This window comes from Eubalaena glacialis, chromosome 5 (genome assembly GCF_028564815.1).
Source record: "Eubalaena glacialis isolate mEubGla1 chromosome 5, mEubGla1.1.hap2.+ XY, whole genome shotgun sequence".
Taxonomy (NCBI): Eukaryota; Metazoa; Chordata; class Mammalia; order Artiodactyla; family Balaenidae; genus Eubalaena; species Eubalaena glacialis.
The window spans coordinates 65,921,742-65,938,281 of record NC_083720.1 but is presented as its reverse complement, the minus strand read 5'-3'; the positions used below and the strand labels follow the sequence as shown (position 1 = coordinate 65,938,281).

The window sequence follows — 16,540 nt, the reverse complement described above, 5'->3', positions numbered from 1 at the left end:
AGTTATACATATATGTACATTTTTTTTCATATTCTTTTCCATTATGGTTTATCATAGGATATTGAATATAGCTTACTGTGCTATACAGTAGGACCTTGTTGTTTATCTATTCTATATATAATAGTTTGCATCTGCTAACCCCAAACTCCCGCTCCATCCCTCCCTCACCCCCCTCCCCCTTGGCAACAAGTCTGTTCTCTGTGTCTGTGAGTCTGTTTCTGTTCTGTAGATGAGTTCATTTGTGTCATGTTTTAGATTCCACATATAAGTGGTATCATATGGTATTCGTCTTTCTCTTTCTGACTTACTTCAGTTAATATGATAACCTCTAGTTGCATCCATGTTGCTGCAAATGGCATTATTTCATTCTTTTTTATGGCTGAGTAGTATTCCATTGTGTATATGTACCACATCTTTATCCATTCATCTGTCGATGGACATTTAAGTTGTTTCCGTGTCTTGGCTATTGTGAATGGTGCTGCTATGAACATTGGGGTGCATGTATCTTTTTGAATTATAGTTTTGTCCAGATATATGCCTAGTAGTGGGATTGCTGGGTCATAGGGTAGTTCTACTTTTAGTTTTCTGAGGATCCTCCATGCTGTTTTCCATAGTGGTTGCACCAACTTACATTCCGACCAGTAGTGTAGGAGGGTTCCCTTTTCTCCACCCCCTCTTCAGCATTTGTTATTTGTTGACTTTTTAATGATGGCCATTCTGACTGGTGTGAGGTGATATCTCATTGTAGTTTTGATTTGCATTTCTCTAATAATTAGCCATCTTGAGCATCTTTTCATGTGACTGTTGGCCATCTGTAAATACTCTCTTTTTGCCCTGCTCTTGATATTGTTGTGTAGAATTGTTACCAAACCTTTCTTCTTCTATATTTCTGTAGCTGGGGATCTGCCTTTCTCTTTTTGACAATTAGGACTCCATTTCTCCTCTTTAATCTTTAGAGACTTCTTCCATTTTATATGATGATTCAAGGTCACTGATATCCTTTAGCAATTTCATTCCCAAATTCATTTTGACTAAAGCATCATTATAAGAGCTAGATGCTTTCTTATAGTCTTTTTTCCCTAGTTTGCTCTTCAGTCCCCTTTCAGTATTGCCTATTATGAGACCTGAAAAAAATTCAGTGGCTTATGAAGAGGGAGAACTGAAAAGGACATAGTGAATAATGAAGCACTAGAGTATCTGGGATGATTATTGAGTGTCTGAAACATCTTTGAAAATGAACATACTGTTGTTTTCTGGTGACACATATTTTGTTGTCAGGTACTTGTGAAAGTATGAGAGATACAGGATTGTACTCCAGAATGCTAAGGAAGTAGGATTATGTTATGGAAATGTCATTAAGCACTAATAAAACAATATACAGGGATTAACCAAGATGGCGGAGTAGAAGGACGTGCTCTCACTCCCTCTTGCGAGAGCACCAGAATCACAACTGGCTGCTGGACAATCATCGACAGGAAGACACTGGACTTCACCAAGGAGGATACCCCACGTCCAAGGACAGAGGAGAAGCCACAGTGAGACGGTAGGAGGGGCGCAATCAGAGTAAAATCAAATCCCATAACTGCTGGGTGGGTGACTCACAGACTGGCGAGCACTTATACCACAGAAGTCCACCCACTGGAGTGAAAGTTCTGAGCCCCACGTCAGGCTTCCCAACCTGGGGGTCTGGCAACGGGAGGAGGAATTCATAGAGAATCAGACTTTGAAGCCTAGTGGGAATTGATTGAAGGACTTCGACAGGACTGGGGGAAACAGAGAACCCACTCTTGGAGGGCGTACACAAAATAGTGTGTGCATCGGGACCCAGGGGAAGGAGCAGTGACCCTGGGGGAGACTGAACCAGACATAACTGCTGGTGTTGGGGGGTCTCCTGCAGAGGCGGGGGCTGGCTCTGTTTCACCGTGGGGACAAGGACACTGGCAGCGGAGGTTCTGGGAAGTACTCCTTGGCATGAGCCCTCCCAGAGTCTGCCATTAGCCCCACCAAAGAGCCTGGGTAGGCTCCAGTGTTGGGTTGCCTCAGGCAAAACAACTAACAGGGAGGGAACCCAGCCCCACCCAGCAACAGTCAAGTGGATTAAAGTTTTACAGAGCTCTGACCGCCACAGCAACAGTCAGCTCTACCCACCTCCAGAGCCTCCCATCAAGCCTCTTAGATAGCCTCAACCACCAGAGGGCAGACAGCAGAAGCAAGAAAAACTACAGTCCTGCAGCCTGTGGAACAGAAACCACATTTACAGAAAGATAGACAAGATGAAAAGGCAGAGGGCTATATACCAGATGAAGGAACAAGAAAAAACCCCAGAAAAACAACTAAATGAAGTGGAGATAGGCAACCTTCCAGAAAAAGAATTCAGAATAATGATAGTGAAGATGATCCAGGACCTTGGAATAAGAATGGAGGCAAAGATTGAGAAGATGCAAGAAATGATTAACAAAGACCTAGAAGAATTAAAGAACAAACAAACAGAGATGACCAATACAATAACTGAAATGAAAACTACACTAGAAGGAATCAATAGTAGAATAACTGAGGCAGAAGAACGGATAAGTGACCTGGAAGACAGAATGGTGGAATTCACTGCTGCGGAACAGACTAAAGAAAAAAGAATGAAAAGAAATGAAGACAGCCTAAGAGACCTCTGGGACAACATTAAACGCAACAACATTTGCATTATAGGGGTCCCAGAAGGAGAAGAGAGAGAGAAAGGACCAGAGAAAATATTTGAAGAGATTATAGTCGAAAACTTCCCTAACATGGGAAAGGAAATAGCCACCCAAGTCCAGGAAGCGCAGAGAGTCCCATACAGGATAAACCCAAGGAGAAGCACGCCGAGACACATAGTAATCAAAGTGGCAAAAATTAAAGACAAAGAAAAATTATTGAAAGCAGCAAGGGAAAAATGACAAATAACATACAAGGGAACTCCCATAAGGTTAACAGCTGATTTCTCAGCAGAAACTCTACAAGCCAGAAGGGAGTGGCATGATATACTTCAAGTGATGAAAGGGAAGAACCTACAACCAAGATTACTCTACCCGGCAAGGATCTCATTTAGATTTGATGGAGAAATCAAAAGCTTTACAGACAAGCAAAAGCTAAGAGAATTCAGCACCACCAAACCATCTCTACAACAAATGTTAAAGGAACTTCTCTAAGTGGGAAACACAAGAGAAGAAAAGGACCTACAAAAACAAACCCAAAACAATTAAGAAAATGGTCATAGGAACATACATATCGATAATTACCTTAAACGTGAATGGATTAAATGCTCCAGCCAAAAGACACAGGCTTGCTGAATGGATACAAAAACAAGACCCATATATATGCTGTCTACAAGAGACCCACCTTAGACCTAGGGACACATACAGACTGAAAGTGAGGGGATGGAAAAAGATATTCCATGCAAATGGAAATCAAAAGAAAGCTGAAGTAGCTATACTCATATCAGATAAAATAGACTTTAAAATAAAGAATGTTACAAGAGACAAGGAAGGACACTACATAATGATCAAGGGATCAATCCAAGAAGAAGATATAACAATTATAAATATATATGCACCCAACATAGGAGCACCTCATTACATAAGGCAATTGCTAACAGCTATAAAAGAGGAAATTGATAGCAACACAATAATAGTGGGGGACTTTAACACCTCACTTACACCAATGGACAGATGATCCAAAATGAAAATAAATAAGGAAACAGAAGCTTTAAATGACACAATAGACCAGATAGATTTAATTGATATTTATAGGACATTCCATCCAAAAACAGCAGATTACACGTTCTTCTCAAGTGCGCACGGAACATTCTCCAGGATAGATCACATCTTGGGTCACAAATCAAGCCTCAGTAAATTTAAGAAAATTGAAATCATATCAAGCATCTTTTCTGACCACAACGCTATGAGATTAGAAATGAATTACAGGGGAAAAAGCGTAAAAAACACAAACACATGGAGGCTAAACAATACGTTACTAAATAACCAAGAGATTACTGAAGAAATCAAAGAGGAAATCAAAAAATACCTAGAGACAAATGACAATGAAAACACGATGACCCAAAACCTATGGGATGCTGCAAAAGCAGTTCTAAGAGGGAAGTTTATAGCTATACAAGCCTACCTAAAGAAACAAGAAAAATCTCAAGTAAACAATCTAACCTTACACCTAAAGAAACTAGAGAAAGAAGAACAAACAAAACCCAAAGTTAGCTGAAGGAAAGAAATCATAAAGATCAGAGCGGAAATAAATGAAATAGAAACAAAGAAAACAATAGCAAAGATCAGTAAAACTAAACGCTGGTTCTTTGAGAAGATAAACAAAATTGATAAGCCATTAGCCAGACTCATGAAGAAAAAAAGGGAGAGGACTCAAATCAATAAAATTAGAAATGAAAAAGAAGTTACAACAGACACCGCAGAAATACAAAGCATCCTAAGAGACTACTACAAGCAACTTTATGCCAATAAAATGGACAACCTGGAAGAAATGGACAAATTCTTAGAAAGGTATAACCTTCCAAGACTGAACCAGGAAGAAGCAGAAAATATGAACAGACCAATCACAAGTAATGAAATTGAAACTGTGATTAAAAATCTTCCAACAAACAAAAGTCCAGGACCAGATGGCTTCACAGGTGAATTCTATCAAACATTTAGAGAAGAGCTAACACCTATCCTTCTCAAACTCTTCCAAAAAAATTGCAGAGGAAGGAACACTCCCAAACTCATTCTATGAGGCCACCATCACCCTGATACCAAAACCAGACAAAGACACTACAAAAAAAGAAAATTACAGACCAATATCACTGATGAATATAGATGCAAAAATCCTCAACAAAATACTAGCAAACAGAATCCAACAACACATTAAAAGGATCATACACCATGATCAAGTGGGATTTATCCCAGGGATGCAAGGATTCTTCAATATACGCAAATCAATCAATGTGATACACCATATTAACAAATTGAAGAATAAACACCATATGATCAGCTCAATAGATGCAGAAAAAGCTTTTGACAAAATTCAACACCCATTTATGATAAAAACTCTCCAGAAAGTGGGCATAGAGGGAACCTACCTCAACATAATAAAGGCCATATATGACAAACCCACAGCAAACATCATTCTCAACGGTGAAAAACTGAAAGCATTTCCTCTAAGATCAGGAACGAGACAAGGATGTCCACTCTCACCACTATTATTCAACATAGTTCTGGAAGTCCTAGCCACGGCAATCAGAGAAGAAAAAGAAATAAAAGGAATACAAATTGGAAAAGAAGAAGTAAAACTGTCACTGTTTGCAGATGACATGATACTATACATAGAGAATCCTAAAACTGCCACCAGAAAACTGCTAGAGCTAATTAATGAATATGGTAAAGTTGCAGGATACAAAATTAATGCACAGAAATCTCTTGCATTCCTATACACTAATGATGAAAAATCTGAAAGAGAAATTATGGAAACACTCCCATTTACCATTGCAACAAAAAGAATAAAACACCTAGGAATAAACCTACCTAGGGAGACAAAAACCTGTATGCAGAAAACTATAAGACACTGATGAAAGAAATTAAAGATGATACCAACAGATGGAGAGATATACCATGTTCTTGGATTGGAAGAATCAACATTGTGAAAATGACTATACTACCCAAAGCAATCTACAGATTCAATGCAATCCCTATCAAATTACCAATGGCATTTTTTACGGAGCTAGAAAAAATCATCTTAAAATTTGTATGGAGACACAAAAGACCCCGAATAGCCAAAGCAGTCTTGAGGGAAGAAAACGGAGCTGGAGGAATCAGACTCCCTGACTTCAGACTATACTACAAAGCTACAGTAATCAAGACAATATGGTACTGGCACAAAAACAGAAACATAGATCAATGGAACAAGATAGAAAGCCCAGAGATAAACCCATGCACCTATGGTCAACTAATCTATGACAAAGGAGGCAAAGATATACAATGGAGAAAAGACAGTCTCTTCAATAAGTGGTGCTGGGAAAACTGGACAGCTACATGTAAAAGAATGAAATTAGAATACTCCCTAACACCATACACAAAAATAAACTCAAAATGGATTAGAGACCTAAATGTCAGACTGGACACTATAAAACTCTTAGAGGAAAACATAGGAAGAACACTCTTTGACATAAATCACAGCAAGATCTTTTTTGATCCACCTCCTAGAGTAATGGAAATAAAAACAAAAATAAACAAATGGGACCTAATGAAACTTCAAAGCTTTTGCACAGCAAAGGAAACCATAAACAAGACGAAAAGACAACCCTCAGAATGGGAGAAAATATTTGCAAACGAATCAACGGACAAAGGATTAATCTCCAAAATATATAAACAGCTCATTCAGCTCAATATTAAAGAAACAAACACCCCAATCCAAAAATGGGCAGAAGACCTAAATAGACATTTCTCCAAAGAAGACATACAGACGGCCACGAAGCACGTGAAAAGATGCTCAACATCACTAATTATTAGAGAAATGCAAATCAAAACTACAATGAGGTATCACCTCACACCAATTAGAATGGGCATCATCAGAAAATCTACAAACAACAAATGCTGGAGAGGGTGTGGAGAAAAGGGAACCCTCTTGCACTGTTGGTGGGAATGTAAATTGATACAGCCACTATGGAGAACAATATGGAGGTTCCTTAAAAAACTAAAAATAGAATTACCATATGACCCAGCAATCCCACTACTGGGCATATACCCAGAGAAAACCGTAATTCAAAAAGACACATGCACCCGAATGTTCATTGCAGCACTTTTTACAATAGCCAGGTCATGGAAGCAACCTAAATGCCCATCAACAGACGAATGGATAAAGAAGTTGTGGTACATATATACAATGGAATATTACTCAGCCATAAAAAGGAACGAAATTGAGTCATTTGTTGAGACGTGGATGGATCTAGAGACTGTCATACAGAGTGAAGTAAGTCAGAAAGAGAAAAACAAATATCGTATATTAACGCATGTATGTGGAACCTAGAAAAATGGTACAGATGAGCCGGTTTGCAGGGCAGAAGTTGAGACACAGATGTAGAGAACAGACATATGGACACCAAGGGGGGAAAACTGCGGTGGGGTGGGGATAGTGATGTGCTGAATTGGGCGATTGGGATTGACATGTATACACTGATGTGTATAAAATTGATGACTAATAAGAACCTGCAGTATAAACAAACAAACAAAACAACTAATACTAAACTTTCATTGGGTTATTTGTATGGAAATATGTTAATATAAATGTTTCAGACATTACATGAAATTTCTAAAAATCTTATATGTTCTGGTATAATGTTATAAGTCATAATCCTAGTTATTACTTTAAAATGTATATCTCAGAAATAACTAATTTTCTTGTCAACTGCATTATTATGAACTTTCATCAAATCTTTAACCGTGGTCATTTTTAAGTCTTTTGTCATTTACAGACAGTTCTGTGTGTACTCTGATGCTTTTGTAAATATGTTCCTATAAAAGGGTTTCATCTTCAGGAAATTCATGGAAAAGACTGACAAGTACAGGTTTCTGGTACCTGACTGTACTGCTGAACTGAATGAATAAGCATTTTCAGAACTCTAATGAAAAACTGATGAGCTCATAAAAGTGCTAACAAAAGATCAAGATGAAAAAAAAAAATTAATTACATGGGACTGAGTGAACTGATGAGGATGAGTATAATTTTTGTGACTTTCTGGTTGAATTTAAAAAAAGAAAAAATCCCACAAGAACTCAGAGGCAAAGAATATACAAATCAATTTTCACTGCAAAGTAAAGGAGCTGTTACAGTGGAGGATTACTGGACTGAATGTCAATATTATGACATAGTATGAGTGTGTTTCATGTTTGGTAATTGCAATCATTGTTGCTTTTGTTGTGGTCATCCATGTACAATGCTTGGTGTCAGTCTATTTATCTCTTGCAAAAATAAAATACAGTGTGTGTGAAAGAAAAAAAAAAAAAAAACAATATACAGGTGATTTATACTTGGTCTTAGCATATAAACCAGCGTTGTTATGTCCTCTCATGTGCGGGGAAGTGGAATGTGAATGGAAGTGGAGAATTGCATTGCTGAACCACTCCCTTAACTCTTCCGGTCAGTCGAGTTTTCCTTCTATTGCCCGTTTCATGCTCTAGAGTTGTACGAAGCTCTGGATAATGTACCTGTGGCTAGTTGTGTAAGCCCTCCCTCCCCTAACCCTGAACCTCCTTTTTCTTTTCCTAATTGGTGCAGTGGAGATGGAGGAAGGAGGAGTAAGTAGTAAAATGTTCCACTTTATTCTCCTGCGTTGTTTTCTTAGTAATTGAAACTAGCTGTGACTTTCCATGGACTGTTATTCCTGCTCTGGGGAGGACTCTATATGGTAGATAACATCACAGCACAAGCCAGTACTTTTTTCTCTTAATGATAAATATCATTACTTACCTACCTCACTAGACCTCATGAATTATTAAATAATTTTATTCTTAAAATATAACTGACTCCATTTGATTCTAAGAGGATTTATTAGTAAAGAATCATGATATCTCTAAATTTCTTGATTAAGGATGAGCAGTCTCAGTTTTATTTCATTATACTGAAATATATCTGATTCACCACGTAAATCATTCAGTGATTCACCCCAGAATGTCTGATTCTCACACCCCATAAGTGGTGCAAAGATGACATGTGTAGTTTCTCTTCCGTCCACTTAATTAACAAATGTTTATTGAAGACTTGGAATATGCATGAACCTTTCTCTATGTCCACAACCAAAATGACAGTTTGGATTTTTGACTTAAGGAAGTATTGAAAAGGAACTTAGTAGAAAAAGGCTCTAAAGACTCAGATTCCCTTTTTAGTTTCCGACTTGTTGCAAAATAAATTGTTTTTAATCTCTGTAACCAGATTCTCTCGGATGGTCTCCGTTAATTTGGTTTCTGTGTGTTTCACACTGAAGGAAAAAAATCAGAATCCCAAACTCTCAGCAGTAGGAACTTCAGAATTAGATTTTTTTAGAGACCTGCACATTATTTTCTTGCTCTTTCATTTGTTATTCTTTTAAATAAATGAATGTATCTAACTCAGAGTGGCAAAGCAATCTTCTCTTCCAGGCAATTCCTCTGCTGTATGTTGGATAATGCTAGTTTAAGTGGTGATTCTTACCACATTTTAGGTTATGTTGTATATAAATAAAAATAAATGGTGTTTTTATAAGGAGTCACATATCCTGGGGGGAGATTCTAAGTGTTCAGTTGCCCATGATTTTCAACTAGGTCACAGAAATCTGACTTAGATCTATTTATCATTATTTTAAGTTAATGCGAAGAAGAGAACACAGTTTTGCCTTTGGCTTCTGACAAGGCAGAACAAATTTAGGCTCATTACAAAATAAGAACAAATGTTAAAAAAGAAAAACAACCATAACTTTATTTGGGATGTTCCATCTCTACACACTGTGTAGAATTGTAAAATATTTATTTTACATAAGGATGGTCACAGCCTTATAGTTACAGGTCCATGTAACTATAAGGACTATGGAGAAGTTCACAAATCACAGGGCACTAAATGAGTATTAAATCAAGCAAGTCAATATTTTTTTTCCTTTTTGCATAACTGTATTTCACTAGAATTGCTCCTGCTTTCCAGGGGAACTTGGAGAACCATTTACTTTGTGGTTAGTAGAGAACAAAGGACCTTGTATACAATTTTTGCTTAGTACAGTGAAAGCATACTTGAAATTTCATGCAGAATATTTCCATATTTTTTCTTGAAAATTATATTTTTACTCTATATTTATGAAAATGTTTATAAAGTTATGTCTATGTTTAGATGTAGTATATTTTTGGGATCTGTAGCTTGAAGACATTGTTAACTTTAAACCCATTGTAAAAAGATATCTAGTAGAGAAGGCTTTGGAAAGAAGCTCTCTTTTAGGAGTGATGTTTAAGGCTAACCTAAAGAACAAAGTGATGCATTTTTGGTTTTTTGCCAGCTTAATTTTACTGTTTTCATAATTTTTTTTTGAGCTTTGAAATTTGGGCTTAATTTTTTTTGACTGCATGAATTCATTATATGACTAGATCACAATGTATATAGCCCTTCCAGTTTTAATTATTTTTGTTGCCTACATTTTTAATGTTCTTAGTAGTGTGATGAATATATTTGTATATAAATGTTTGTCAGCACCTCTCATTATTTCTAAGAATTACTGTGCTAAAGGTTATGAACTTCTTTAAGGTTCTAGATATATTTTGCCAAGTTGCTTTCTAGAAAAGTCATACTATTGGGTTGACCAAAAAGTTTGTTCGGGTTTTTCGTAAGATGTTACGGAAAAACCCAAACGAACTTTTTTGGCTAACCCAGTAGTTTACACTTTCATAGTTAGTGTTTATATTAGTACAGACTTATCACATTCTCACCAGTATTGAGTACAGTAGCTACAAAATCTATGTGACTATCCACAGATTTTTCAGAATTATAGAAGGGAAAATCTTAAAAGAGTTTGTTTGGTCCAACATTTTGCAGAGGACAACGAATCCCAGATAATTAATTAAAATAACAATAGAAAGTCGAAGTCAGGTTAGCATTTTAGTTTTCTGGACTTTTGGTTCAGTATTGTTTTCACCAGAGAATACTGCTTTATTGTTTATTGAATGTTTATTATAACATGGCGAGGTACTATACTGGGCACTTTGATTTTTAAAAATCTAATCTTTCCAATAACCCAAATGGTGAATGGTTTGAAACTTTACCATTTGTAGGGAAGAGGAGCTAAAGAAGAGAACGAAGGCAGTCTTCAAACACTGAATGTGAAAAAAGATTAATTAAGGAAAATAGGTGGAATTCACAGGGAAGTGTTTTGGCTTAATATAAGGAAGAACTTTTCTAAAGAGTACAGTAGTGCTGTTCACCAAAGAAAGAGGAGGTCACGTTGAATTACACTGCTCAATTTTGAAAGTATTTAAGCCCAGTCTGCATTTGCCAGGAATGTGGAAAATGGAATCCATGTATGGAATAAGAGAACTAGTTGACTAAAGATAATGCATTATAAAGAATGTGGTAGAGTACCTGGCATGGAGTTTAATGCTCAATAATGATAACTATTATAAACTAATTATATCATAAATTAGATAAAAAGATACCATGAAGTCCCTGAAGCTAGTGACAGAATAAGCAGAGATGCTAATAAATAATGAAAGAAGTAAGCAAAGAAAAATGGAGAGGAGGGAGAAACTAAAACCAAACCTTTTCTGTCTCAGAAAGCCAAGGGGACAGAGAGTTTCTAGGAGATAGTCAATTTGTTGTAAAATATGAGACGTAGGTTAAAAAGAAAGAGAAGTGTAATATACAGATGAAAAAGATACGATGAAAGAAATGAAAAATCACCCAGAATCCCCTATCCAGAGATAAAAGTTGGTAACATTTTATTCTTTTCAGATCTTTGAACGTGAATTTAAAAGCATATCTATAAATATATAGATGGGCAGATTTAGATATATCACTAAACATCTTGTAATATCTCTTTTATCACTTAATACACATATGAATATCTTGATGTCAGTAAATATGGATATGCATTATAATTTTTGGTTGTTGCATAATTCATTACATGGTTGAACATAATAGTAGGTATTCAGGTTATTTGTTTTCCCACTTTATAAACAATGTTCACTTATCTCTATCTTTGGTGCAACTGTCATAGTTGAGGCTGTCTTTTTTGTCTAAACTGTATTAGTCCCTTAATTTTTCCTTCATCTTTTCTTGCCCTCTTGCAGTCTGTTCTCCATACTTTTGAATGGACAAATGCCATGATAAGCACTTTTGTACATATATCTTTGTGTACGTGTTCATTTGTTTTGTTTTTTTTGGCCTCGGTGCGCAGCATGTGGGATCTTCGTTCCCCGACCAGGGATCGAACCTGCGCCCCCTGCAGTGGAAGCGCGGGGTCTTACCCACTGGACCACCATGGAAGTCCCTGTTTTAATTTATTTATTTACTTTAAATTTTATTTATTTAATTTATTTATTTTTGGCTGCGTTGGGCCTTTGTTGCAGTGCGCGGGCTTCTCATTTTGGTGGCTTCTCTTTTTGCAGAGCCCAGGCTCTAAGCCCGTGGGCTTTAGTAGTTGTGGCTCGTGGGGTCTAGAGTGCAGGCTCATTAGTTGTGGTGCACGGGCTTAGTTGCCCCGCGGTATGTGGGATCTTCCTGGACCAGGGCTCGAACCCATGTCCCCTGCATTGGCAGGCGGATTCCTAACCACTGCGCCACCAGGGAAGACCCCCCCTGTTTTGTTTTTAGACTAATTAGTTAGAAGTGGAATTGCTGGGACTTTCCTGGTGGTCCAGTGGGTAAGACTCTGTGCTCCCAATGCAGGGGGCCCGGGTTGGATCCCTGGTCAGGGAGCTAGATGCCACCTGCATGCTGCAACTAAAGATCCCGCGTGCTGCAATGAAGATCCTGCGTGTAGCAACTGAGACCCGGTGCGGCCAAAATAAAAAAAAATTAAAAAGAGAAGTGGAATTGCTGGATCCAACTAATGGGTATGCATATGTGAGGTTTTGATACATGTTGCAAGATTGCCCCCCATAAAGATTTTTTTAAATTTACTATTTTAAAATACTATTGCCTATTGTGTATGTAAAGGTCCCATTTCCCTACACCCTTGCCAACAATCTTTTTCATCTGGTAGTCTTAGAAATTCTTGATCTCACTAAATTTCATGCTCATCTGTTACCTGTGAATATTTATGAGATTGCTGGAGAAAGCGTTAAGCTAGGGATTGCAAATATCTACAATACCATTGTTTCCCTTTCTGAGTCTATACCAAATATCAGTGATTGATCTTGTTTGAGTTAATTGCTTAAGGACGATTACAATATTTTATATACTAAGGAAGTTCTTGAGTGAAGGGGAAGAACTATAACAGAAAAACATAGTGGTTGACTTGGTCCATTCAGTTCTGGGATTTTCTGTCATACTGCTTGTACACATGGCTAGGGGTAGTGGAAATGGAATGTTACTGCTTTTGGCATTTTTAAAGTGAGGGAAAAACTAGTAGAAGACTGTCATTTTGCAGATACAATTTAATTTTGTTCTTTCTCCATTAAGGAAATCCTTCCTCCCCAGAAGTACAGTTGTTGAATTCAAAACAAACCAAGTAAAAATTATAAAATTTAATAAGCTCTCAGATAAGATTGGAAGTCTTGTCTTGTATATACTAGATATGCTTTTAACTTTGCACTTACTGCCTAAGGAGATATATTGGATATCTATACTTAGGAGGTTCCCGTTTTGTGGCTTTCTTATTTTATTTTATTTTTATTAAAGCCAGGATATCAACAATGTTGTTATTATTTTTAAAAATAAATAAATTTATTTATTTATTTATTTATTTAGGGCTCCATTGGGTCTTTGTTGCCGCACGTGGGCTTTCTCTATTTGCGGCAAGCAGGGGCTACTCTTCATTGCTGTGTGCGGGCTTCTCGTTGCAGTGGCTTCTCTTGTTGCGGAGCACGAGCTCTAGGTGCGCGGGCTCAGTAGTTGTGGCTTGCGGGCTCTAGAGCGCAGGCTTAGTAGTTGTAGCGCACGAACTTAGTAGCTCCATGGCATGTGGGATCTTCCCGGACCAGGGATTGAACCTGTGTCCCCTACATTGGCAGGAGGATTCTTAACCAGTGCGCCACCAGGGAAGTCCCAGCAATGTTAATTTTGTTTTGAATCTTCTTTTAAGGGCATTTCGTATAATTTGTTTTGACTGCTAAGGTAGAATAGTTTGTTGTTGAATGCTACTGGTTTGGTTATGCTATAGCTTAACTGTGTCTAGGGATTTAAAATAGACAAACCTTAAATTATAAAAAATTGGATTTCAGTAATATAACAATTCATTATGTTGTTATCTTAGAGAAGAGGGAAGGAGTTTCAGATTATATTATCAATGGTTACTAGGATGGTTATGAGTGATTTACGTGGCTATAGTACCTAAGTGGAATGGGGATAATGTCACCTAACCTTTGCAGAACCATCTGAATCAGATGGCAGAGGCAGAGAAGGACTGGTTGTCATGTAGGAAGAACAGATATATGAGTGACTAAACTTAGTCTGTTGACTCTTGTCAATACATGGATTGAAATCTGGTAAGTGTATCAAGCCTTCGACGTGCTTAGAAGGATTGATGAATGAATTTTTAATTTAATCTTGAAGGTAGATTGGCTATAGTTGAAGATAAGAAAACAAGTATGCTTTAACTAAAATCTTTGGTTGCAGGTTAAGAAGAAAACCTAGCTTGTTGTAAGCAAAATGGAATTTATTAGAAGGCCATTGCTGAATGTCATTGCATGCAAAAATAAACCTTTAGCACCTTAGTTTAAACACATTAGTTCAGCAGACTGATCAAGGGTAAGATTCGCCCCACCTTGTTCAAGTGCCCACTCCTGGTCCGGTTTGTGATGGCAAGGAATATGGAACCATCTAATAGATATATCTGTGGTTATTGGAGGCCCCTGGAGGGTGGAGTGGGGTGTAAGTCCTTAGGGAAAGTAGGCTTATAGTGAACTGTATGGACATCCTCAGAGGTGTCTACTCTGCTCTTGCTTTAAATAGTGGATTACTTTTTACATTTAGTACTCAGAAACCTGTAAGAGTTATTTATGCTTTGTAAAGTTTATAGTTTAATTTTAATATAAATATAGTAATTAGAGAGTCAGACTAAATCCTTCTTGATTTTTACATATCTTGGATACTTTTTTGTTTGAGATGGCGGCACCTAGGAACAGCACAGTGCTTGGCACATATGACCCTTAGCAAATACTAGTAGTTGAATGAGTACTTGAGAGGAGGTAAGACCCATTCATATGTGGCCTTGAATACCAAACTTATAAAGTGAACCCTCCCTCCCCCACAGTGACCTGACCTAGTCTTCATGACTGCCTTTTAGATTTTTCTTTTTATTGGATTTCTTTTGTTATTAGGCCGAAGTAAAAAGCTTTTTATCTTGCGAATCACTGAATCAAACGAAGTTTACTGAGGCCCTTTTGAGGTGCATTTTTGGGGTCTTTAATTATCTATGCATTGTCATGAATGCTTAGAAAGACTTTTAAAACCAGATGTTCAATGGAAACTTTTTGGAAAGAAAATGTTATAAGACAAAGTGTTTAAAGTCTTCAATGAATAGTTAGATATTGCTAGATAGTCCACCTTTGATGTATAGCTAGACTCTGACAACTTCTTAACACCTCTGCAAATACTACCCTAGTCCAAGGCTTCAGCATTTCTTCTGGAACTATGTAGAATAGCTTCCTAAATGGTCTCCCTGCATTCGCTTTCATCCCTTGACAGTGTGTTCTCCAAAGGACGTGACTTAAGTTGGATTACGCACAACTCTGCTGAAAATTCTCTGGTGGATTCCCATTCTAAAATAAAACCTAAAATTCCTTCTGTGATCTACAAAGTTCTATGGGATTTGGCCTCTACCTCTCTCACCTTAACTCTTGTGGTGTACCCACTTCATTCTGCTGCAGTCACAGGAACCTCCAAGCACACTCAGTTTAAGGCTTTTGCACTTGTAGTTTTCATTGCCTGAACATTCTTGCCTGAGGTAACTTCATTTCAGGGCTCTCTTCAAATGTGGCTTATCAAGAAGCTTTCCCTGACTACCCTATCTAAAAGAGCACCCTTCATCACTCTCTAATTCTTTCATTCTGTCTTACTTTTCTTCAAAGCACTTGTAACTTGACAGTATATGTTTATTTCTGTATCTGTTTCCTCTTCTAGGTTCCAAGCTCCATGAGGGCAGGGAATTTGTCTTTTTTATTCACTGCTGTATCCTCAGTGCCTAGCACATAATGGATGCTCAGTAATTATTTGTTGAATACATGAGTAAATATACACGTTTGTGTACTCTGGGTAGTAATTGGGGGAGATGGTGTATTACAGACCTGGCACTGGAAAATGTGAGGATAACTGTTGAATTTAGGAGATAGGAAGAAAAGAAAATCATTAGCATCCCATAGCGCTTGTATATTTTTTATAAAGTTGGTGTAAGTGGTTGCTTTTGTAATTAGAATTGATATTTTATCAAGCCATATCTGGTCATATTTCATTTAAGATGAAGAAGATGACTTTGTGTGTAAGAAGGCAGCCTCTAAGTCAAAAGAGAATGGAAGATCTCCAAATAGTTATCTTGGAGCATCAAACATGAAAAAGAATGAAGAAAACACTAAGACACTAAACACTAAGAATAAGCCTTTGTCACCGATGAAACTTACCCCCACATCAGTGCTTGATTATTTTGGAACTGCAAGTGTCCAAAGATCGGATAAGAAGATGGTGGCAAGCAGAAGAAAAGAGGTGAGTGTTCTACAGGCAAGCAGGAATGTTCAGGATTTGTACCCGTTCAGTTATTAATAAGAGGTGAAATTGGATTTTATGAATAGACCAACATTTTATTGATGAAAACAATTTTCCTATGATTATGGGTGAAATGTATTGCTAT

At 37.3% G+C, this 16,540-nt stretch overlaps 1 protein-coding gene across 2 annotated transcripts in view; it reads left to right on the top strand.

Annotated features, from left to right (window-relative positions):
* RFC1 (replication factor C subunit 1) overlaps positions 1–16,540 on the top strand; it is a 79,669-nt gene that overhangs the window by 26,900 nt on the left and 36,229 nt on the right. For both annotated transcript variants that reach the window (XM_061192180.1, XM_061192181.1), the window contains exon 5: positions 16,154–16,395. In XM_061192180.1, coding sequence (XP_061048163.1) covers positions 16,154–16,395 — 242 coding nt within the window. The remainder of the gene's footprint in view (positions 1–16,153; positions 16,396–16,540) is intronic.